This window comes from Oncorhynchus gorbuscha, linkage group LG15 (assembly GCF_021184085.1).
Source record: "Oncorhynchus gorbuscha isolate QuinsamMale2020 ecotype Even-year linkage group LG15, OgorEven_v1.0, whole genome shotgun sequence".
Taxonomy (NCBI): domain Eukaryota; kingdom Metazoa; phylum Chordata; class Actinopteri; order Salmoniformes; family Salmonidae; genus Oncorhynchus; species Oncorhynchus gorbuscha.
This window is the reverse complement of record NC_060187.1, coordinates 44496127-44521974: the sequence shown is the minus strand read 5'-3', so window position 1 is coordinate 44521974 and position 25848 is coordinate 44496127. Positions and strand designations below refer to the sequence as shown.

General features: G+C 43.0%; 1 protein-coding gene across 1 annotated transcript; it reads left to right on the top strand.

Annotated features, from left to right (window-relative positions):
* Positions 1-16793, top strand: LOC123996984 (GTP-binding protein Di-Ras1-like). The gene is made up of 2 exons (XM_046300890.1): positions 1-329; positions 15187-16793. The coding sequence occupies exons 1-2, from the start codon at positions 274-276 to the stop codon at positions 15809-15811; spliced, it is 681 nt and encodes a 226-aa protein (XP_046156846.1). The 5' UTR covers positions 1-273; the 3' UTR covers positions 15812-16793.
* The last annotated feature ends 9055 nt before the right edge of the window (positions 16794-25848 follow it).

Below are 25848 nucleotides of genomic sequence, written 5' to 3'. Positions count from 1 at the left end.
AAGCGCACACATCTTCAGCACAAGCAGGACAAGGAGTGTCAAAAGCGCACGATTTTTCTATAACTGCCCATTCGCTTGCGTCAGTATTCGATGAGCGACTGAATAGAAAGGAAAGCACCTCCTATCTTTGGCATCAAGGGGTTTAAATCAGAAAAACAGAGAGAAAGAGAGAGCTGCAGTGAAAAGGGGAGGACCTGGCTACATCAACACATCACGTATTATTGTCAAATGTTATTGCTATAGAAGAACTCTAGCGCCAATGTATTTACTTGAATGCGGGCATATTTAAATCCGCATCATCACAACGGATCTGGGAAAGTAAACTTGAGGTAAGTTCGATTAATTTCAACTCAACACGTTCATCCATTCATTCACTTTTCATTCCCTCACTCATCTAGCCTACTGACTCATTCATCATTCTCTCCATTATTCATCAGTATTTGGTGGAAATGTATACTTGCCTTAGGTTACATTTGACAGCCATAATAGTGAGGCCAGTCCTTTACTGTGTGATAATATCCAACTTGGACGAGTGAGGATGAGACATAGGATGAGAGACACTGTAGCGACGCTTTCTAGACAAGTGTGGGTTAACATACCCTCTTATGAAATAAAGAAATACTTAGGTGCGTCTGATTAGGGTCTGAGCGACAACCACCTTTGCTTTCAAATGTGTGTTTGTGGTATACAGGACTCGAAACTCTGCACTTCTTTCTCAAAGTTAACCACACAATACACTTTGCACAGATAATCTTATTTTCTCTATAGGGTTTGGCATGATATTTCATTTCTGACTTCCCATAGTTGACCATGGTGCGGTTATATAGGCATGTCGCTGCTATAGTAGGATATGGTCATCCATATGGGATGTGCTACAATATGGAGTGTGTGTTTGTGTAGCCTAAAAGCGTGTGTGGGACTCTGGGGGGGGGGGGGGGGGGGCTATCAATGTTTCGTTCATTCATCCAACAGTGTGGATGTCGCCGCCAAGCATTATGCCAGGGAATGAGTGATTGATGTTTTGATTTGATGCCGTTAAATCGGTATCGCGAGCCCTTTAAATCAAATTCCTGTGTAATTATCCAAAATGCGCGGTAGCAATTATGTCAGTCTTCTAAAAATTCGTGGGAGACTGACACTTCGTTATTTGCGTGGGCATGGCATAGAAGGGGGCAAGCCTGAGCAATGCTGCTTTGACGTAAGCTACTCTGTAGTATACCCACGTCTTTGTTGTATAAGAATGTTGTGACGTACATAATACGTTTATGTTTGTGGGCTATAATGTCTGCATATATTCGACGAGGTTTACAGTACATTCAGAAAGTATTCACACCTATTGACTTTTTAAAAATGTTGTTGTGTTACAGCCTGTATTTAACATGTATTAGATAGAGATTTTTTTTGTCACTGGCCTACACACACACACAATACCCCATAATGTCAAAGTGGAATTATATTTTTACAAATTAATTAAAAATTAAAAGCTGAAATGTTTTGAGTCGATAAGTATTCAACCCGTTTGTTATGGCAAGTCTAAATAAATGGGCTTAACAAGTCACATAATACGTTGCATGGACTCACTCTGTGTGCAATAATACTGTTTAACATGATTTTTGAATGGCTACTTCAAACACAGATTCAACCACAAAGACCAGAAATGTTTTCCAATGTCTCTCAAGGGGCAGCTATTGGTAGATGGGTAAAAATACAAAATTCAAACATTGAAAATCCCTTTGAGCACGGTGAAGTTACTAATTACACTTTGGATGGTGTATCAATACACCCAGTCACTACTATGGTACAGGCGTACTTCCTAACTCAGCTGACGGAGAGGAAGGAAGCCGCTCAGGGATGTTGACTTTAAAACAGTTACAAAGTTTAATGACTGGGATAGGAGAAAACAGAAGATGGCTCAACAACATTTTAGTTACTCCACAATAACCAACTAAGCTAATTGATAGAGTGAAAAGAAGGAAGCCTGTACCAAATAAAATATTCCAAAACATGCCTCCTGTTTGCAACAAGGCACTAAAGTAATACTGCAAGAAATGTGGCAAAGCAATATAACGTTTTGTCCTGAATACAAAGCGTTATGTTTGGGGCAAATCCAATACGATACATTACTGAGTACCAATCTCCATATTTTCAAGCATAGTGGTGGCTGCATCATGTTAGGAGTATGCTTGTAATCATTATTAAGTACTGGAGAGTTTTTAGGATAAAAAAGAAACAGATTGGAGCTAAGCACCGGCAACATCCTAGAGGAAAACATGCTTCAGTCTGCTTTCCACCAGACACTGGGAGATAAATTCACCTTTCAGCAGTACAATAACCTAAAACACAAGGCCAAATCGACACTGAAGTTGCTTACTAAAAAGACAGTGAATGTAGAAGACGGTGAACGTTCCTGAGTGGCCTAGTTACAGTTTTGACTTAAATCTGCTTGGAGACCTATGGCAAGACCTGAACATGGTTGATTATCAATGATCAACAGCCAATTTGACAGAGCTTGAAGAATTTAGAAAATAATAATGGGCAAATGTTGCTCAAGCCAGGTGTGGAAAGCTCTTAGAGACTTACACAGAAAGGTTTCACATCTGTAATTGCTGCCTATCACATTTGTCGTAAGAATTATCGGACCAAGGTGCAGCGTGATATGGTTTCCACATGTTTATTAACTGAATCGCACAAAAGCAACAAAGAATGAACGAATCGTGAAGATAATGGAATGCTCACAGGCAACTACACATAAACAAGATCCCACTAAACACATTGAAGAAATGGCTGCCTAAATATGATCCCCAAACAGAGACAACGATCAACAGCTGCCTCTGATTGGGAACCATACCAGGCCAACATAGGAATAGATAACCTAGATTACCCACCCTAGTCACGCCCCCCCCAAAGGTGCGGACTCCGGCCGCAATACCTGACTCTATAGGGAAGGGTTTGGGTGGGCATCTAGTGTTGGTGGCGGCTCTGGTGCGGGATGAAGAACCTGCTCAGCTCGCAGATCCACCAGCATTGGTGGCGGCTCTGGTGCGGGCTGAAGAACCCGCTCATCCCACAGATCCAGCCATGGACCCGGGCTGAACACTGTGCCTGGACCCCGGTGTCAAGGAAGGCCCCTGCATGCATCCTCCACCAACTCAACAACTCTCTCCGTTCGTTCTCCTCCAATATCTCCATCCACTCACTGACAGTCTCGGACTCTCTCCGTTCACTCTCCTCCAGTTTCTCCCTCTTCTCCCAGACTGGCTCTGGTTCACTCCTCGGCTCCGCCAACCACCCCTTGTGCCCCACCCTAAAAAAAATTCAGGGTCTTTTTTTGTGGCCACGAACTCTGGCGTCGTCGCTGTCCTCCCTTCTCTCCTTGTGTTTTCCGCCAAGGAAGGCTATCCTGTCCTGCCATGATTTCCTCCCAAGTCCAGGATCCTTTCCCATCCAAGATCTCCTCCCAAGTCCAGGATACCTTCCCATCCAAGACCTCCTCTCAAGTACAGGATCCCTTCTACTCCTGGGCACGCTGCTTGGTCCTGTTGTGGTGGGATCTTCTGTTACGTTCGACGTAAGAATTATCGGACCAAGGTGCAGCGTGATATGGTTTCCACATGTTTACTAACTGAAACGCACATAAACAATAAAAATGAACGAAACGTGAAGATAATGGAATGCTCACAGGCAACTACACATAAACAAGATCCCACAGAACCATACCAGGCCAACATAGAAATAGATAACCTAGATTACCCACCCTAGTCACACCCTGACCTAACCAAAATAGAGAATAAGAAGGTTTTCTATGGTCAGGGTGTGACACTGTCAAAGGTGACTCAAGGGGTTTAATACAAATACAGGTATGTCATTTTCTTTGCTTATAGCTTTGAAGCACTGTTATAATTACATGTTAATACAGTGTTTGCACAGTACACTCTTAGAACATGAAAAGGTTCTCAATTTCTTCAAGGGTTCAGCAGGGGAACCTTTCCATCTGAGAACGTTAGAAAGACCACTCCAAAGATGTAGCCTTACTGCTAGAACTACAATCAATCATTTCAACTTGTACACTACACTTGGACATTTTATATTGGAAATCAATGTAATTATTGTGAGAGACAGAAAGGGATTTTCAAGTCAAACATTTCTACATTGCAAGAAGCAATGGTAGCATGTGAGATGCATAAATAATGCATTTTATATGGTGAGACCCTCTTGAAGTGAACGATAAAGAGCCTGACTCTATAACTGCTGTGTTAGGAAAGTAGTGGGGCAATCGTCACTGCTTGATCACTAGCGTCCAGGGAATTATCAAACATTTTTATCACCACCAGCCAATAGGGAACCAGCTTCACATCAATGACCCCTGCATGGAATGCCTCTCAAGTGCCATAACACATTTTATTATCAATCTAAAATACAATCATATCTACTAGATAAACATTTCCTCGGACGTCACCAGATGTTAAGAATCTATGAATGTTTTAACCATTTACTGATTCTGAATCTGTCCAACGATTGAAAAAGGAGAAACCATACACACACAAACTGAGAAAATACAGTGGATACATCTAGCCAGGAGTCCATCTCTCATGTTCTCTACCCACTTTTCTCAAGGCCACCACCTAAGTGTTGTATGGCAACATTTGGATAAACCTACACCCGAGATCTGTAGTAATAATAGCATACAATATAATACAGTATGTCATGTCAGCATTGTCTTTGTTCTTTGGGAAATTCAACTGTAATTCATAGATCTAGAGATATTGTTCATATTAATTTCCATCAAAGAGGAACTACCCCCTATATCAAACTGTGTGTGTGTGTGTGTTGCCATGTTTTGGCAGTTATTCCTTGGTGAAATACACAGGAATCAAGAGATTTGAGGCCATTCTCATGACACTCGGAATCGCCCTCTCTTGACATAATGTTGTATATCAGACATTTTCGTCTGTCTACTACATCCTCCACACCATTCTGGCAATACTGGTATGTACGGCACTTAATGTCTCTAATAGATCTGAGTGGGTGTTTGTGTGTGTGTGTGTCTGTGCAGATGGCCCATCTCCAAATGTTTGAATGGTCTTGTGTGAGTAACCACATAGAGTAGTGCATACTAATTTAAAGTCCTCCTTTATTCAAGCCTACAGATGCCTTCAATCAGAGATGAGACTGAATGTGGCTAGCAAGTTGTCAAATCTCGGTAGTGGTCCAAACATAGGAATTACCAATCTGTCAATGTCAGAAAGCTGTTAGTGAGAAAGAGTTTGGCGTAAATCCTTAAAAATGTTCCTGTTGTGTTGTTGACCTCTCTGAAAAAGGATATGACATAGAAGGGTGCGGGAAGGTAACCATGGCAACTGAATGCTGACAGGGGTGATGACATGTTTATGCCCCCGTCCCCAAATACAAAAGTCATTACCCCCTCCCTTTGTCTATCTCCCTTATGTGTGCGCACCCACGCGCGCAACACACACTCTCTTCCTCTGTCATAGATTTTCCTCTGGGCCCCGTTTCCACAGTAACCAGAGAACTCCCAGAGATATGTGGGGGGGGGGGGGAAACACAACGGAGAAATCCCAGAGCTGCAGAGGGAGGGAACACGCACGCACACACCTATACATAATAGCAAGATACACCAACACAGCAAGAACACCTGCCTGCCCAGCTCGTCTGCTGTCGTCAAGTGGTTTGCAGTTGTCACCGAGGGAGAGCATACATGGACCAAATCCGGGGACTAGATCGATTACCAGACCTTCAATTAGTCACTCTTCTAAATCTGTCTCTCACCGAGGGGGAAAAGGACTGGTGTCAAACATGAGCGTCAAAATCTCCTTCTGGAAATGCTACTTTGACGCTCTGTTCATACAGTAAATCAATATAACTAGAATCAAACACTCTCCCTTTAAGACCAGAGGGATTTATTTGATTTATTTTGTAAGGTACTTATATATATTTTTTTAAACACGAAGCATAATATGTCAGGGAAACAATATTAGATGTCTATTATATTTAGTCAAACTGGGAACAAGCCACGTGGTTTCCTCATATAAATCATGTCACAAATGACAATGTAGCCATATGTTCATACGCCAGAAGAGGGGCTTCCAATCTTTCCCCATTGAAAGCAGTTTAAATCAAGCCTGAACTCAAGCAATAACGAAACATATAATAAAAAAATCTATTGAATTATAACTGGATTATTAGTTCCCATCCAAAATGTTGAACAGTGGCCTCCTGGGCTATATGATCTGACAATCACCCCGCCACTTGAAATGGCCACCAGACATGCAGCAGTGTCCAGGCTGTCACTATGTATGATATCGCAGGCAGATAGATGGGGGTGGAAGTATGGAAATGTCTCTGATGAGGGACCCAATTGCTCCACATGGCCACCATAACCAACCCAGTAGTGTCTGGACACCAACCCAGTAGTGTCTGGACACCAACCCAGTAGTGTCTGGACACCAACCCAGTAGTGTCTGGACACAGCTGTACAGCAGGCACTGGGGGGAAACTGACAGACAGGGCAATAACTAAAACCCTAGGAGTGACCCAGCACCATTTCATTATATAGCAAACCTGACAAAACATTGAGTTGTTTTTCGATGTTCATACAGGACATTAACATAAGCAAGAACCAACGCTTTTCACTGTTTGCCACAGCAGCATGAGGTCAACCTTTCTTTGCGTCAACCAACTGTTATCTTTATAAGAACAGTTAGATGTAGGATCTTAATTTGATCACCCTTGTTGCTGAGAATTTTCCTGCACAGCAGGAAATGAAAACGTGTATATTCAACGTTTAAAAAGGCTTCTAACCTTTATAATTTCCACTTTAAAATGTCAGATTTGATTTTGCCTGAAAAAATGTATCAATCCCTACAAAAATAACCATTAATTATAATCCACATTTCCTCTTGCTGCAGGATTATTTTCCTTCTTTACCAAACTGGTTCAAATTAAGATCCTACATCTGTATGTATGGATAGTAATTGGGCAGCAGATCACAAAATACTGTAAAGACTAAATATTTGTGTAGTGGGGTTGTGCCGCATAGCATCATGGGGGTTGTATGTGTTGAGATGATCACATTCTGGATAAATGGTTCAACTGAATTACTGCCTCAAGGCATTACAAAAGACGAGTAGGTCTGAATCTACAGTAACTAGTCGGTCTGTAAAAAGCTGTGTTTTACAAGTTTAAAACAGTTATTTTTCATGGTACAGTCTATGCTAAATGTTAGCACAGTGTATTGCTAGCAGAGACAAGTGCATAGTTGAGCTAGCTAAGAGAGAGTTAGCATCAGGGACTGCAGAAAAGGAGTCGAGGCAGACGTCGGCGTGGGAAAAAATATTAAGGGAGGAAAATACAGTATGGAACGGGCATAATTTCAACTGTGAAGACAAACTTTATAATAAAAAAAAGCTAAATGGGCAAACTTGAGGATGAAACGTCAGTGAGTGAAGTGAAGGAAGATCATGACTGAGGAAAATATTGCTGTGCTGGAAGACAATATTGAAGTGAGTGACAATCAGGAGCCTATTGAGAAATGTGAAATGGTTTCCATGTCATCAGGTTTAATAACAAACCATGCACCAGTTGCGCACTATACAAAACAATATCCCACATCGCAGGTGGGAAAAATGACACACTAAGTATGATCCTCATTTAGAGGCAACGATCATCAGCTGCCTCCAATTGGGAACCATACACACCAACATAGAAACACAACTAGAAACACCCCCTAGTCATGCCCTAACCTATTACACCACAGAGAAGCCTGTCTATGGTCAGGGCTTGACTCCAATAGCATAAATAGAATGCAAATGGAGAGTTTATTAGGGATTTTGGTACACTGGGGAAGAAGGGGGGAATTCACCAATCCAGTGGTGGTCCTCAACCAATCCAGTGGTGGTCCTCAACCAATCCAGTGGTGGTCCTCAACCAATCCAGTGGTGGTCCTCAACCAATCCAGTGGTGGTCCTCAACCAAACAAGTGGTGGTCCTCAACCAATCCGGTACACAAGGGGGGTAGTCCCACTGTCCAGGTCACAACACAGCTATTGTTCTCTTCTCCCACTCTTCATATTGTACTTTGTTCTCTCCTTACTCTGCCCATTTGTGCAGGCTGCTCCCTCCTTTATCCCCAAGTTCTCCCTGGCTTAACGACCCACAGCCTTGCCTCGTTGAGGCAGGAAGTCCATATAAAGCTCGGGGTGGAGCCAGCAGGCTGCAAGATATCTCTCCTTAATAACCACTCCCTGCTGTCTGCCACAAACTATTTGTTCAGCACTTTTGAAATGTACAGCAACAGAATTAAGAACATGTGCCATTCTTACAGTGTTCTCCCTGTACACTAAATCAGAACTGTAGGATAAATAAAGGGGGCATATCAGCAGACAATGAAAGCTCTTACAATATTCAATGATTAGATTTCTCTAAAACAAGTTATAGGCTACATGTGCACCACCAAGTCAGAACAGTAGGCAACATTAAGAGGGGAAAATAGACCAAACTATTAGGATGAGGCACATGGGCTACTAACAGCTTACCACACAACATACAATTAGTATGTTGTGCTCACTTGAACAGGGAGGTGGGCAAATTTTGTCATCAAACTTTGTCATCAAAGTCTGTCATTCTCTGGATTTATAGTGCTTTCAAGACAACTGGGAACTCAGAAAAAAGAAGGTTGAATCATGATGACATCCGTGATCTTCAAGTTACAGCTTTAGAAAGAGGTCCAAGTTCCATACCTCCAATTCCTAGTTGGATGACCGTTCAAAACGCAGTTCCGAGTTAAGTTGTTTTGTGTGGGGCACAAATCATGCTTCATTGACAGCATGGCCAAAATTGAATGTTTATAATTTTAAGCTTGGAAAAGAGACCCTTAATCTAGACTTGGGACCATACAGCCACTCCAATGAATAGCAGAATAATAATCGCTTTGCAATGCTTGCAGTTAGCCAATGATTACTTCCAAACCACTCATTGTACTATTTGTGATTTCCATCTTGTTGTGTAATGTTTATGTCCAATGGCCGATGAGCACCGATACTTTTTATCTATAATTTCTATTCAATTTTCCTCTTAATATGACAAGGATTAAAAAGTATTTGCCAGTAGATTGTCGACTTGATTCATGATGATGACTGCTAGCTAAGATTTAGAAAGTATGATGTTGACGTGATCAGTCTAATCTAAGATACTGTAGATATAACAGGATTTGACGTAATTTATCTGTGGCCAATGACCTTGAGCCTTCTTGGATGGGCACTTCTAATTTAATTCTTTGGCTGCACCCAAGGGGCTTGAATTTTCGCCCTCTATCCTTAGACTCGGCGGTAACGTAGTGTCCCCATGAGTGACAGAACACTGAGCCAATCACGGCGCAAATAGAGAACATGACCAACATCTACGCTCCGTATTTTCCGCTGGTTGCCCCACCACCACAGAAAGCACTGAGCTAGGCTGAAACACCTGTATTTTGGAGCTGCCTTACTCAATAAAGCACTGTTGCTGAAAGGTTTAAGTTCCACAGAAGAAATCAGGAAGAGGGAGAATCAGTGAAAATGTTTGCTAAAGAAACTATCAGAGCACTGTGAGTTTAATGATATTTTAAAATGACACCATTAGAGACAGACTAGTATGTGGGCTACGGAGTGAAGCTACACAAAAGAGACTATTGAAGTCAGTGTGGAACTAGCTGCTAAAGAGGCTCAGCAGACAGGGAAATCAGGACGAGTGCACACGAGTGGAACTAAAATCAGAGACAGGGAAATCAAGGCACATGCTTCCACTGTGGCAAAGCGGGACATCTACAGTACATGCTGGTGTAAGGACATGGATTGCTGAGCCAGTGGTAAAAATGGCCACTATGCACAAGCCTGCAAAAACAAAAAGATATCCAAGAAAGAGACGTTCCTACGAAAGCAAAAAAAGAGACATGTTCACGGTGTTGAGCAAGAGAACACAGAGGCGAGTGACTCAGATGAGGAAGTCACATTGAAAATAGTGACTGTGGGGGGTGGGGGGGGGGGGGGGGGTGTATCTCTGTGTCAGACACAGTCTCCGAAAAGGCACTGAAACACCTTCCACTTCAGCCAGTACACATCGTGTTTAGGACTTACAGGCGAAGAGGCATCCCTGAGGTCACAGGTCAGTTAAATGGACAAACTGAAGCTGCCACTCTACGTAATAAAAAGAGACTATCCATCACTACTGGGACGCTCGTGGCTGGAGGAGATCACACTGGACTGGCCATCAGCACATACAATGACGCTTGGAGACACAGGCCTACCCGTCATCTTAAAGAAACACGGAGGACTCTTTAATGTAGAGCTGGGTAGCATGAAAGACATTATTGTGAATCTTAGCATTAAGCCAGACAGAAAATCTTAAGTTTCCGAAAGCAAGACCTATGCTATCAGACCAAAAGTTTAGGCTGACTTGGACACTTTAGTCATGAACAAAGCACTGGAGCAATGTTTTGCTTGTCAGAATGTTTGCAAGTTATGTGACTCAAAATACACAAATCCTCCCTGTATGATGCTTTGTGCATCCTACGATGCTGCGTTTTGCATCATATGATGAAAAATACATCATACAGGGATGATATCTGTATTTTGAAAGGTACATATCTTGAAAACGTGATTGCTGACAATCAAAACATTTTGGGACAATGTCAACAATGGACTAATGAAACAAATACCAAAAGATAGTTTTGATTAGAGTTTCCCTTTAGGAAGGATGGTGGAATCAGGATATGTGAAGACTTTAAAGTCACGCTAAACCTTGTGTTGTCTGCTGAGCAATATCTGCTACATCGACAACCTTTTTGCAGGTTTAGCTACTTCTGGTGGCCTGGACTAGATGGAAGCATTGAGGAGAAAGCAAAAACACGTTCCCCATGTCAGAAGGTTCGCAACGTACTTCAACTTTCACCTCTTCATCCGTGGAATTGGCCAGAGGAAGCGTGGCAACACATACAAATCGACTTCGCTCATAGCAAGTGGACAGAGGTCTACTACTGAAGAGAAGACCATCGAGGAGCTTGGAGAAGTGTTTAGTCGGTTCGCCAATCCATCTTGTTAGCGACAAAAGACTGCAGCTAGTGTCCCAAGAAATGGCTACGTTCCTACAGATGAATGGCATACAACACATCAGGTCCGCACCGTATCATCTATCTACCAACAGGCTCGCTGAGAGGTTCATTCTGACCATGAAACATGCCATAAAAGTGGTTCAAGGAACACTGCACCAACTCTTGAAAAGCTTCCTGCTATCCTACAGGAACACTCCTCATGCAACCACCAAAGCCTGGCCTGCATCGCTACTCATGAAGAAAGAACTATGCACAAGCTTCGACCTACTCAAACCTCTGAACGCAAAGGAGACGTCAACAGGGGAGTCAAGTCAAAACATTGTGAACTGAGAGCAAAGGACAGAGCTTTCGATCTTGGAGAAACTGCCTTAGCTAGGAACTATCTCAAAGGGTTCCTGCCACAGTCATCACTCAGACTCGTCCTGTGTGGTACACGGTCCACACTGCAGAGGACGTTGTCTGGAAAAGGCACACAGCTCAGTTACTGTTGAGTAACGCAACACCGACAGAACCACCAGTCATGAGTGGTCCAGAACTGTTACTGGGTGACACCATGACCCTGGAGGCTCACAGTCACCTTCTCGGGTCTGTTATTCAACAATTTATGTAGGAGGTAAGGCGTTGCGATTTGGGGTTATGCCGCCGAGCATCATTGGGTTGTACGTGTTGAGACGATCGCGTTCTGTATAAATGGCGGAACTGAATTCCTCTCTCCCGCATCATCATCATTTAATTGTTATAAAGACGTGGTTATGAAACCCAAAAGACAAAACAAATGTACTCAGACGTCTATGATGATAGCCAAGTATATTTGACCCAGTAAGGCAGTGGAGAGCTCTGTAGCTACGCGATGGCCTCCCGCTCTACTCGAACATGAATGAATCAGAGGGTTGTTTGATATGTTGGACAGGACCAGGTGTTGGTGGGAAGCATTGGCAGCTCCTCAGAGAACAATACAGTGATCACAGAGCTGTGTGGTGTACTTATCAAAGCCCAACTTCCAATAGAGAGAGAGAGAGGGAGGGAGAAGGAGAGAAACAGAGGAAGGGAGAGAAAGGAAGATAAAAATAGTGTACGTGAGAGAGAGACAGAGAGAGAAACCAACACCTCTTTTAGATGAACACAGAGAGGTGTCTGCTCTTACTGTGGAAACACCAAGAGCTCCCACATACTTCAAACAGAATGCTCTGCATGGAGTACCACAGGAGCCTTACTCTAGAGACTAACGCCAGAGCTCCAGCTAGCATCTGTCTGGTCCATGGGAGTCCTTTGGCTGTAACACACACGGCTCAGATACCCACGGAGGGAAATATGTCTCCTGCTGCTCAATGATCTGAAGGCACTTAATAGGTGGGAACAACATGGCAGGGTCTGGAAGTACAGTACATTCAAGTGATATTTTGCTTGAAAAATCCAAGTTGCTCAGATGTTTTCAGACCTCAAACCCTGTCAAGATGGAATGGATTATCCCTTTAACATAAAGAGTAATGAGTTTCACAATATTGTTTCTACTTGCCCAGGCTTGTTACCTCTTCCACCCCTTTTTTTCAATTTTTGCCTAAAATGACTTACCCAAATCTAACTGCCTGTAGCTCAGGACCTGAAGCAAGGATATGCATATTCTTGATACCATTTGAAAGGAAACACTTTGTAGTTTGTGCAAATGTGAAATGAATATAACACATTAGATCTGGTAAAAGATAATACAAAGAAAAAAACATGCGTTTTTTTGTATATTTTTTGTACTATCATCTTTGAAATGCAAGAGAAAGACCATGATTTATTCTTCCAGCCCAGGTGCAATTTATTTTTTGGGCCCCTAGATGGCAGCAGTGCATGTGCAACGTTTTTAGACTGATTCAATGAACCATTGTATTTCTGTTCAAAATTTTGTATCAAGACTGCCCAAATGTGCCTAATTGGTTTATTAAAAACTTTTCAAGTTGAGCCTCATGCTAATCGGATTAGCCTACGTTAGATCAACCATCCCGAGGGGGACCCACCAATCCTGTAGAGGTTTTAAAGATAAATATTCACAAGATAAGCACGGCATAGAACTCTGGTTGCTCAGTTATGGTGTGGGGTGCATTTTCCTGGCATGGTTTAAGTCCACGCAACCCCCAGAGGGCAAGGTAAACACCAATAAATACACAGCCATTCTGATTGATAACCTTCAACCTATGGTGAAGCATTTCTATCCTGATGGGAGTGGTCTCTTCTAGGAAGACAATGTCCCCATCCACAGGGCACGTGTGGTCACTGAATGGTTTGATGAGCATAAAAACGATGTAAACCATTATGCCATAGCCATCTCAGTCATCAGATCTCAACCCAATTGAGCAGGGAAATTCTGGAGCGGCGCTTGAGAAAGCGTATTCCACAACCATCAACAAAACACCAAATGATGGAATTTCTCGTGGAAGAATGGTGTCGCATCCCTCCAATAGAGTTCCAGACACTTGTAGAATCTATGCCAAGGTGCATTGAAGCTGTTCTGGCAGCTCGAGGTGGCCCATGCCCTATTAAGACACTTTATGTTGGTGATGCTTTGTGTTTTTAACGACACAGAACTGATACCGATCACTTGATTAAGTGACAGATAGCTGGCAAAATGCTTTTTTGACCATGTCCCTATGTTTGAGTAAATCCCCCAACCAAAACCTTGAATTGGTCATTTTGAATCTAGATCTGCACTGTTCTTCTTCTTAGTCTCTCACTCAGTCATCTTCCCACTCAATGGCAATCTGTCAGCCCTCCCCAGGCTTAGCCCCCTTCCATTCCACTTTATTTCTCCACCACCTCCATACCCACAGCAAGATGAATGACTCCCTAATGCAATCTGACTAGTGTTGATGGCAGATGACACACACCATCTCTCACACACACACACACACACACACACACACACACACACACACACACACACACACACACACACACACACACACACACACACACACACACACACACACACACACACACACACACACACACACACACACACACACACACACACACACACACACACACACACACACACACACACACACACGTGCAATTCTTATTTGCATGTCTGAAAGTGTTCTCATGTGACTGATTGGGTATTGAACCTGGGTTATCTGTCGCCTCAGGATTGTGTTAGCCCTCTGAGCTAAAGCCTAGGTAAGGTTATTCATCATGCAAGCATAACTTACCGAACTATCTCCATTACTCTCATTGTCATGCACCTGAGCTCACATTTGAAAATGCAATAGTACTACATAACACCCCAATTGTGAAGCTATAGTATTGTTTTTCCTAACATCCATTTTTATCCATTACCACTGAGCACTAAGATCAATGGTACATGTAATAAATTTTCAATAGCTATTTGGATCAGTCTATTGTGTCGATGTATTCCATACCTTTCCACTCTCTGGTATTATCGCAAGGCAGTCCTCATGGAACATTGAATCCCACAAAAAAATAGCCTAGTCTGAGATGTGTTTTTTTTGCTTGCCGTGACGATCTACATAGGAGTTGGCAAGACAGCACAAACAGATGTGGGCCCAGGCTACACAAACACACCTTTGATGACAATGTGCTTGGCCTCTGCTTCCCACTGCACTGTGCTTTCATAGATCTGAGAGCCCATCAATTAACTGCCTCTCCTGTGTCTTGTTCAGGTTAATGATAATCTATGATGGCAGGCCTGGCTTTAAAGGGACCAGCTTGTTGCACTGTTTATCTCAGTCGAGGGTCTCTGAGATATTGTTCAAGTGCACAAGAAGATAGCGAGGATGCTATTTAGATAAGAAAATGTATTATTTCTCGAGATAATGCTCACTGTTTGTCATGATTATGCTATTGTGTATGATCTCACTCTAATGTGATTGTAGTGGGGATATTTTTATTGCCTTGTCCCAGCTGGCAAAAGTGATTGAAATGACATCATGTCAACCAACTTTGGCTGCTGGGTTAGCTTCAACTACAAGGCAAATTCCAATCAACATAGTTGAATGGCATTCATGTTTTTTCTGATAGTGCTTCTGATCCCATCCTTTGATGACCATTCCTGATCTTCTCTTCCTTCTCTTCCTCAGGAAACAGATAACAACCCCCCCCCCCAACATGCCGGAGCAGAGTAATGACTACCGTGTTGTGGTGTTTGGGGCTGGCGGTGTGGGCAAGAGCTCCTTGGTCCTTCGCTTTGTCAAGGGAACCTTCCGGGACACCTACATCCCCACCGTGGAGGACACCTACCGCCAGGTGATCAGCTGTGACAAGAGTGTGTGCACCCTCCAGATCACCGACACCACGGGCAGCCACCAGTTCCCCGCCATGCAGCGCCTGTCCATCTCCAAGGGCCACGCCTTCATCCTGGTCTACTCCGTCACCAGCCGCCAGTCTCTGGAGGAGCTCAAGCCCATCTACCAGCAGGTGCTGGCCATCAAGGGCAGCGTGGACGCCATCCCCGTCATGCTGGTGGGCAACAAGAGCGACGAGACCCAGCGTGAAGTGGAGACCAAGGAGGGTGAGGCGCAAGCGACAGCATGGAAGTGTGCCTTCATGGAAACCTCGGCCAAGATGAACTGCAACGTCAAGGAACTCTTCCAGGAGCTGCTCACACTGGAGAAGAAGAGGAACATGAGTCTGAGCGTCGACGGCAAGCGCTCCGGCAAGCAGAAGCATGCCGACAAGCTTAAGGGCAAGTGCAGCATCATGTAGGGAGGGAGAGATGATGCCTGACCACTAGGAGGAAAGACAGAGGTTGGGGAGGGTAGCAGTGGTGGTGGTGGTGGAAAGGGTGTGCGTTCTTGAAAAGACTCACTTCGAGGAATGGAGGGAAGGTTGGGGTAGGGGTGGGGGTCGTCTGAGAGGGATTTTGTTATCCCGAAAGAGGCAACCCCCCCCCCCCCCCCTTACTTTATACCACTGCCCCATCTCCACCTTTCCCCCACTCTGCTCATACCATTAACCAGGAATTGCCCCTAGGGCACAGTCAACCCGTCTGTCTCACTGGTTTTGATTTGGAGGTTTGCCTCTCCATCAAAAAATGTATGCCACTGAAGGCCCGAATAGAAAAGTTTGGGACACAAGAGTCAAGTTCTAAGAGAAGGTCAAATATTGATGCATCTCTGCTGTGATAGGAAAAAGGAAAGAATATGGAACCCTGAGAATTCATATCCTGTTCAGGGTATAATGACAAAAAGGGGGAACTCCCGACACAGTGCCCATTTCAATATTATTCACTCCACGTACACCCTCTTTTCCCTATAGCTGTCTGTCTCCTGCTAATATGAGATAGCCACTTGACTCTTATGATTGTGAAAGGGAATAGGGTTGATTTGCGGGAGATGAGAGTGTATCAAGTTTAATGTGAAAGTAATGGAAACATGACTTTCGTCAATTCAAGTCCATTTCCATAAGCACAAGTTGGACTTTCGCCCTTCAGTCTCTCTGTATCTACCTGGTAATTGGATAGGAGTTGAGAATTAGACATTGTCATCAATAAAAGGGCTCTATTCAATCTGTATAGCGGAAGTTCAGCGTTACAGCATCATTTAAATGTAGAGGCAATGTTCTTGCGTTAGAGGAGACTGCATTCACGGTAAACGCTGCATACAGTAGTGCATTCGGAAAGTATTCAGAACCCTTGACTTTTCCCACATTTTTTTAACGTTACAACCTTATTTTAAAATGGATGGAAAAAAAATATTCATAAATCTTCACACAATGCCCCATAATGACAAAGCAAAAACAGATTTTTAGAAATGCTTGCAAATAAATTACTCTTTTTTTCTTCTTCTAAGAACCTGTTTTCACTTTGACCTTATGGGGCATTGGGTGTAGATTGATGAGGATTTGTATTTATGTAATCCATTTTAGAATATGGCTGTTATGTAAATGTGGAAAAAGGGAAGGGGTCTGAATACATTCCGAATGCACTGTATGTTGACCTTTACATTTATGCAGCGAAACAGATTGAATAGAGTTGTTGACGGAAAGTTATTTGTTCATTAAACAGTGCGTTCTGACATTTTTCAAACCCCTTGACTTTTTCCACCTTTTGTTACGTTACTACCATATTCAAACATTTAAAACAGGTTTTTAGAAATTTGAGCAGTTCTTAAAAATAAAAAGCTGAAATATCACATTTACATAACTATTCGGACCTGAAGAACCTATGTGAGCAATTACAGTCTTGAGTCTTCTTTGGTATGACGCTACAAGCTTGGCACACCTGTATTTGGGGAGTTTCTCCCATTCTTTTGTGCAGATCCTCTCAAGCTCTGTCAGGTTGGATGGGGAGCATCGCTGCACAGCTATTTTCAGGTCTCTCCAGAGATGTTTGATCGGGTTTAAGTCCGGGCTCTGGCTGGGCCACTGAAGGACATTCAGAAACTTGTCCAGAAGCCAGTCCTGCATTGTCTTGGCTGTGTGCTTAGGGTTGTTGTCCTGTTAGAAGGTGAACCTTCGCCCCAGTCGGAGGTCCTGAGCGCTCTGGAGCAAGTTTTCATCAGGGCTCTCTCTGTACTTTGCTCCGTTCATCTTTCCCTCGATCCTGACTAGTCTCCCAGTCCCTGCCGCTGAAAAACATCCCCACAGCATGATGCTGCCGCCAAGGATGGCACCAGATTTCCTCCAGGTGTAACGTTTGGCATTCAGGCCAAAGAGTTCAATCTTGGTTTCAGCAGACTAGAGAATCTTGTTTCTCGTGGTCTGAGAGTATTTAGGTGCCTTTTGGAAAACTCCAAGGGGGCTGTGCCTTTTACTGAGGAGTGGCTTCCGTCTGGCCATCATAAAGGCCTGGTTGATGGAGTGATGCAAAGATGATTGTCCTTCTAGAAGATTCTCCCATCTCCACAGAGGAAATCTGGAGCCCCTTCAGAGTGACCATCGGGTTCTTGGTCACCTTCCTGACCAAGGCCCTCCTCCTTAGATTCTCGGTGGTTCCAAACTTCTTCCATTTAAGAATGATGGAGGCCACTGTGTTCTTGGGGACCTTCAATGCTGCAGAAATGTTTTGGTGTCCTTCCCTAGATCTGTGCTTCTAAACAACCCTGTCTCCGAGTGCTACGGACAATCCCCTCGACCTCATGGCTTGGTTTCTGCTCTGTCAACTGTGGGACCTTATATAGTGTAACGGATGTGAAACGGCTAACTTAGTTACTAAGCTACCTGTTTCACATCCATTACAATAGACAGGTGTGTGCCTTTCCAAATCATGTCCAATCAATGGAATTTACCACAGGTGGACTCCAATCAAGTCGTATAAACATCTCTAGGATGATCAATGGAAACAGGGTGCACCTGAGCTCAATTTTGAGTCTCATAACATAGGGTCTGAGTAATAATGTAAATATATTTTTCATATATTTTTCTTTTGAATTACATTTGCTAAAATTTCTAAAAACCTGTTTTCGCTCGGTCAATATGGGGTACTGTGTGTAGATTTGAGGAGGAAAATATATAAATATCAATTTTAGAATAAGGCTGTAACGTAACAAAATGTGGAAAAAGTCTCTGAATACTTTCCGAATGCACTGTATATTACAGGTGCAGGTTAGGCCTATCAGTGGTTGCTAATTAACGTTAGCATGTGTGGTAATACAAATATAGGAAATATAGCTGCAAGTGGTCTCTGCATTTTGCTGTACATTTGAAATGCCTTTCCTACCAGTTGACTTGAGATTTTGCATCATTTCAACATTTAAGTGAGCTTTAGCCAAACAAAGCACAAACAAATAACAAAAGCAACAAGCAGTCAAAGCACGTTCGAAATGTAAACGTTTTTTTGAAGAAATGTAATGAATCTCTATAGCACACATATTTGGACGCTCATATCATTAAATTAGGTGTCTATATCAATGTTGATCACATTATATGCCTATCTTCTGTTAATATACTCTAATTAATATATTTTATGCTCCAAATGCTCATATTGTCTTGCTTTGCCTCTCCTCCCTATTGAATATTTGTTGCAATCCAGAAATCACATGGCATTGCTTTAGCAATATGACTGCACTTTGAGGATCTGGAGCACAGTGACATTTGATCTTTTGGTAAACCCTTTGACGTGCTCTGGATGAATCATTTCACTTGAGGAGATTTTGCAATTTGAATCATATAAAGGAACTGCCAAATAAAGACAACTAAATGTACATATAATGGTTAATTGGTCAATTTACACACACACTGATACATGCAAGGTCTAAAGCCGTGATGTAGTGGTAATAAAATGGGTAGGTAAACTCTGATTGCCAGAGTCGCAGTGAGAAAAGTAACTCTAATGCATTTTTCCCCAAAAGGCAGGCAAACTGTGGGTAAAAAGTGGGTAAACTGTGGGTAAAAAGTGGGTAAACTGTGGGTAAACTGCCTTTTTCTTGCGTTTACACTCCACTACACCACTAGTTTAAGGAATGAGTCCTGCAGGAGTAAGTACATGATCATTTTACTTGGAGAAATACTTGTTCTTAAGTGTGCTGTACCATTTCATTCCTTGCCTAATATGAATAGAATGATATAACATTTATCCAACACTAACCCCTCATCCCAATAGATGTCCCTATCTTTTCAACAGCCTGACTGTTTGGTATTCAGTTAGTTCCCAGAAAGAAAATGACATCTGTCATTCCTGTACATGCTCACTATTTCCTCCCAGACAGTGTTGCTATAACGGCACCATGATTACATTGTAGATGTTATTCTACTCCGTCTGAATACTGACTTGTCGTGTCATGCATTATTTAAGCATAGGGAGGTTCTGTGCAGCAGCTGCAGCTGGATGGATGGATGATGGCTACCGAACAAGCTGTCTTCTTCATTGATTGGCTAGCGGCGAAAAAGCCCACGGGTCCGGCGGTTGGAAGGAGCGGGCTGAAATCAATGGGGGGATTTGCTCGGAGGATTGGACAGGTTGCAGGGCGACAGTGTTTGATCACTGCAGAGAACAAGTACGAGCTGCCATCGGGATGCTTACTAAGTAGAGGGCAGAAGAGAGAGAGGGGAAGAAGGCAACAGACAGCTATAAAGGGATTACACACGGCCAATGGGCCATAGTAGTAGCCTATCCAGGAGGACAATGTGTACACTACAGTATACAGGGTTTACAGAGTGTCACTGTTTCACCGACAGATACAGATTCAAGGCTGTCGTACCCTATCATTAGCAACACATGACTGACTCCCATGTGCTCTGACTGGGGAAAAGGTCAAGAAGAGATGTTCCCCATGACATTTCTCAGTGTTGCTTTATATTAACGCCATCATCCAGAGATACAATGTTATGGACAGAGGAGTAACACCTAAATGTAGCTACCTCTGTAATGATTTATTTTGATTTGATCAGATCAGATGATGAGATCCTTTTCAGGGCATGATAAAAATAGCATTCTTCCTGCCCTGCGAGAGAGTCCTTATTGTACATATCAGAGAGAGGCATGTTCGTTCTATGTAGCATATATCGTAACGCGCCGCTGTATTTCTGGGTGAGAATGACACCACATCCAGGTCACACACACTACACAGGATCGGGAGTGACTTATGCTTTCAAAATTGTACAATCTCATACAATTTTCTATCGTAATCTTTTTACGGATTTAGGATGCTTGACACCTTGACTTTTCAATATTATAGATTTTTCCACCATACAACAAGGTGCTTCATTTATCAACAATCAGCTATAATTTTTCATTTAGTCATGCTTGGCAGCCATTTTTGCTATTTGTCACTGTAGTCATATTTTTGGGGGAGACATGTCTCACATTTGTGTGATCCCTCATTAAGCCCTCTCCCTAAAAAATGAGTAGTCCTTCAATTCCTGCTGACAAATGACTGTGCAGTGACTAAAACAGTAATTTGTAGATAGCACAAAATATGGAGCCAGCATCCTTTGACTGTTTTTGTCAAAACCGTTTAAAAAACAAACAATAATATTTTTTTATCCCCCTATTACTTATTATTTACCCTACCTCAACAACGACACTTCTTCTACTGCTATTTACAGCCACAGACTAACCCATCTTACCCAGGACACTACCATTTTACCATTTCCTTTTGTAATACATCCTATTTGACTGTGATGTATTACGAGGGTCTTACACCTCTCTATTTAAAAGGTTTTACAGAGATTATCCTAAAAATAAATACTTTACCTAAGAGTATATTCATTTTTTCCGTTGATTAATCGTTTTTCCCCCCTACTCTCCTAACGGTACTGTTTGTAGGTCCATCTGAACACAGTCATTATGACCTAAAAAAACATTCCTGGACTTTAGTCGGACCTGGCTCCACGATGGGGCAAAAGTGTGCTTAGCCCCCCTCAGTTGAAACTCGTGCCCCCTCAGTTTTAGTTTAATTTCCAAAAAGTTCAAACGATTGAGTGACTGGTTGGAGCAAAATCTGTATCTCCGCTACACAGTGTCAGCACAATGGACAGAGCGTGCCGCTGTGTGTGTGTTGGGAGGCTATGGAAACCACTGGGGTGGTTATGTAGGACTCATTTGGGTTTCCATAAAAAAAAGTGGGGAGAAAACGCTTCATCTGTGGTAGGCTAAGTGAATAATGTGATATGCCTCCAAGTGGGGTCAAGTTTACTGTTGAAGCTGCTTCACTCAACTCTGCCTCACTCTCCACCACTACAGAGTTCAGTTAGCTAGCTTCTTAGCTAGCTGTAAAAAGCGGTAGTGTTATTAGCCTTAGCCTGTTTAGCTAGCTCAAACCAGCTAATCTGCCAGGATGGATATCAGAATCGGCAAATTACACAAACAAAGCCAACGGAGAAAGAGAGCGATGAGCAGCAGCAGCATTAAACCACCAAGGCCACCGCCAAGACCATCAGCGATGATGCTGCCATGATCCAGCTAGCAGAGCCTACTCACTCTTCCACAAGCACTGCCAGGATAATGGCGCCACAACCCCTTCCACCTCCGACTGTTCCTGACAATCTTAGAACAGAGGAGCCAGCCCAGGTTAGCCTAGAATCCAAGCTTAGCCACAGAGTTTCTGTCCAGATGTATTCATGTAATAGCTGCTGGTTAATAGGAAGAGAGTGGCTGGAATACTCGGTTACTGCAGATACTGCATTTTGTTGGGTCCAATGCTAACGCAGACAAGGCCTTCACAAAGAGCTGGGTATTCTAAATTGAAGCATGCTATTGATAGTACCAAAGGATTCACTAGACACGCATCAAGCAAAGAGCATTTAAAATGCACTGCACTGTGGAAAGAAAGAGTTTGAAGTGCAATGGTAATATTGGTGTCAACACTTGTTAACTGACAATAAATCATATGTATTTTGTCGGCGATTGTGGAAATGATCGAGTTCCTTGTTTCAAACCAGCAACCATTGAGGGGGACATTAGATGCAATAGAGTTAAGAGGGGATGGGGGCAGTGGAGTTTCTGTCTGTGATGGAATATACTCTTTGAAAAAACAAGGAACTTGCCAAGGTGTTTAGCACCATACCCCACAATGCACATACGCGTCGCACAATATTCAAAATGAAATCATAGGCCACATGAGTGGGGAGTCCACAGCTACATGCGAGAACTAATTTTCCATTTGAACAAATGTGTTCAGTCAGCACAGAAGAAGCATGCTACACCCGAGGAAAGCTCAACTAATCCCATTGGCACTTGAGGGGGATCTTACAAGAAGATTTCAGGGAGAATGGAATGATCTATCACTCAGGAAGTTCCACAGAGCATTAAGAGGCTGCAAATCATCTAGAAAGGTAAGAAACAATCTTGCTGGTCCACCGCTTCCTAGCACATTACTCACCAATGTCCAATCTCTAGATAACAAGGTGGACGAAATTAGGGCACGACTTGCCTTCAAGAGAGACAACAAAGATTGTAACATTCTCTGTTTCACTGTAACGTGGCTCACTCGGGATACGTTGTCAGAGTCGATACAGCCACCCGGTTTCTTCATGCATCGCGCCGACAGAAACAAACATCTCTCTGGTAAGAAGAAGGGCGGGGTGTATGCCTTGTGATTACACCATGAGTCGTTAATCACAACAACATACAGGAACTCAAGTCCTTTTGTTCACCTGACCTAGAACTCCTTACAATCAAATGCCGACCGCATTATCTTCCAAGAGAATTCTCTTTGATTATAGTCACAGATGTGTATATCCCCCCCAAGCAGATACCTCGTCGGCCCTGAAAGAACTTCACTGGACTCTATGTTAACTGGAAACCTTACATCCTGAGGCTGCATTTATTGTAGCTGGTGACTTTAACAAAGCTAACCTAAGATCAATACTCCCTAAATTCTATCAGCATATCGAATGCGCAACACGAGCTGGCAGAATTCTGAATCACTGCTACTCGAACTTCCGCAATGAGTACAAAGCCTTCGGCAAATCTGACCATGAATCCATTTTGTTGCTCCCAGCCTATAGAAAGAAACTAAAACAGGACACGCCCGTGCTCAATGCTGGTCTGACCAATCAGATTCCACGCTTCAAGATTTCTTCGATCACATGGACTGAGATATGATCCGGATAGCGTCATACAACAACATTGATGTATACGCTGACTCGATGAGCGAGTTTATTAGCAAGTGCATCGGAGATGTTGTATCCGCTGTGACAATTAAATCCTTCCCTAACCAGAAACAGTGGATTAATGGCAGCATTCACGCAAAACTGAAAGCGCGAACCACCGCTTTTAATCATGGCAAGGCGACCGGAAACATGACCGAATACAAACAGTCGAGCTATTCCCTCCTCAAGGCAATCAAACAAGCAAAGCGTCAGTATAGAGACAAAGCAGAGTCGCAATTTAACGGCTCAAACACGAGACGTATGTGACCGGGTCTACAGTCAATCACGGATTATGAAAAGAAAACTAGCCCCATCGCGGACATTGATATCTTGCTCCCAGACAAATTAAACAACTTATTTGCTCACTTTGAGGACAATACAGTGCCACTGACACAGCTCGCTACGAAAGCCTTTGGGCTCTCCTTCTCCGTGGCCAATGTGAGTAAAACTTTTAAACGTGTTAACCCTAGCAAGGCTGCCGGTCCCAGACGGCATCCCTAGCCGCATCCTCAGAGCATGCACAGACCAGCTGGCTGGTGTGTTTACGGACCAATCTCTATCTCAGTCTGTTGTCCCCACATGCTTCAAGATCGCCACTATCGTTCCTGTTCCCAAGAAAGCTAAGGTAACTGAACAAAATGACTATCGCCCCATTGCACTCACTTCTGTCATCATGAAGTGCTTTGATAGACTAGTCAAGGGTCATATCACCTCCACCCTACCTGATACCCTAGACCCACTCCAATTTGCTTACCGCCACAATAGGTCCACTGACGATGCAATCCCACCCACTTCATATGTATATACTGTATTCTAGTCAAGGCCTATAATACTTAACTATTGCTGTACATACAGTATACTATTCTTCAGATATACTACATATTCTATCCATATATTGTCCATATTGTCTATACATCCCATCACATATATAGTACCAGTCAAAAGTTTGGTGTCATGTCTGGTCCTGCTCCTCCCCTCCAACGTCGCCAGAGTACTAACCACAGGTCCTGGGATTCATCATTACGTGCACCTGTGAATCATTATTTCCTCTCCTTTATATATGCCACTCTCCTAGGTTCACCAGTTGGTATTGCTCGTGTGTATTGGCGGTCTGCCTTATGTTAGTGTCGTGTTCTTGGTTTTGTTTTATTAACAACGTTTCACCTGCCTCAGACTCACCTCCCCATCATTACTTTTGGACACAGCTACTCATTCAAGGGTTTTTCTTTACTTTTACTATTTTCTACATTGTAGAATAATAGTGAAGACAAACTATGAAATAACACATATGGAATCATGTAGTAAGCAAAAAGTGATAAACAAATCCAAATATATTTGAAATTCTTAAAAGTAGCCACCCTTTGCCTTGATCACAGCTTTGCACACTCTTGGCATTCTCTCAACCAGCTTCATCAGGTCACCTGGAATGCATTTCAATTAACAGGTGTGCCTTAAGTTAATTTGTGGAATTTCTTTCTTTAATGCATTTGAGCCAATCAGTTGTGTTACAAGGTAGGGGTGGTGTACAGAAGATAGCCCTATTTGGTAAAAGACCAAGTCCATATGGCAAGAACAGCACATATAAGCAAAGAGAAATTAGTCCATTAATTTAAGACATGAAAGTCAGTCAATGCGGAAATTGTCAAGAAGTGCAGTCGCAAAAAACATCAAGCACCATGATGAAACTGGCTCATGAGGACCACCACAGGAAAGGAAGACCCAGAGTTACCTCTGCAGAGGATAACTTCATTAGAGTTACCAGCCTCAGAAATTGCAGCCCAAATAAATGTGTCAGAGTTCAAGTAATAGACACATCGCAACATCAACTGTTCAGAGGAAACTGTGTGAATCAGGACACCAAAAAGAAGACTTGCTTGGGCTAAGAAACATGAGCAATGGACATTAGACCTGTGGAAATCTGTCCTTTGGTCTGATGAGTCAAAATTGGAGATGTTTGGTTCCAACCGCCATGTCTTTGAGACACAGAGTAGGTGAACGGATTGTCTCTGCATGAGTGGTTCCCACCGTGAAGCATGGAGGAGGTGTGATGATGTGGGGGTTCCTTTGCTGGTGACACCGATTTATTTTGAATTCAAGACACTCTTAACCAGAATGGCTACTACAGCGATACGCCATCCCATCTGGTTTGCGCTTAGTGGGACTATAATGTGTTATTCTACAGGACAATGACCCAACACACCTCCAGGCTG

Coding starts and splice junctions, on each gene's coding strand:
- LOC123996984 (XM_046300890.1), top strand. CDS start 274: ATGCGGGCATATTTAAATCCGCATCATCACAACGGATCTGGGAAAGTA. Junction 330..15,186: donor TCTGGGAAAGTAAACTTGAG/GTAAGTTCGATT, acceptor TCTCTTCCTCAG/GAAACAGATAACAACCCCCC.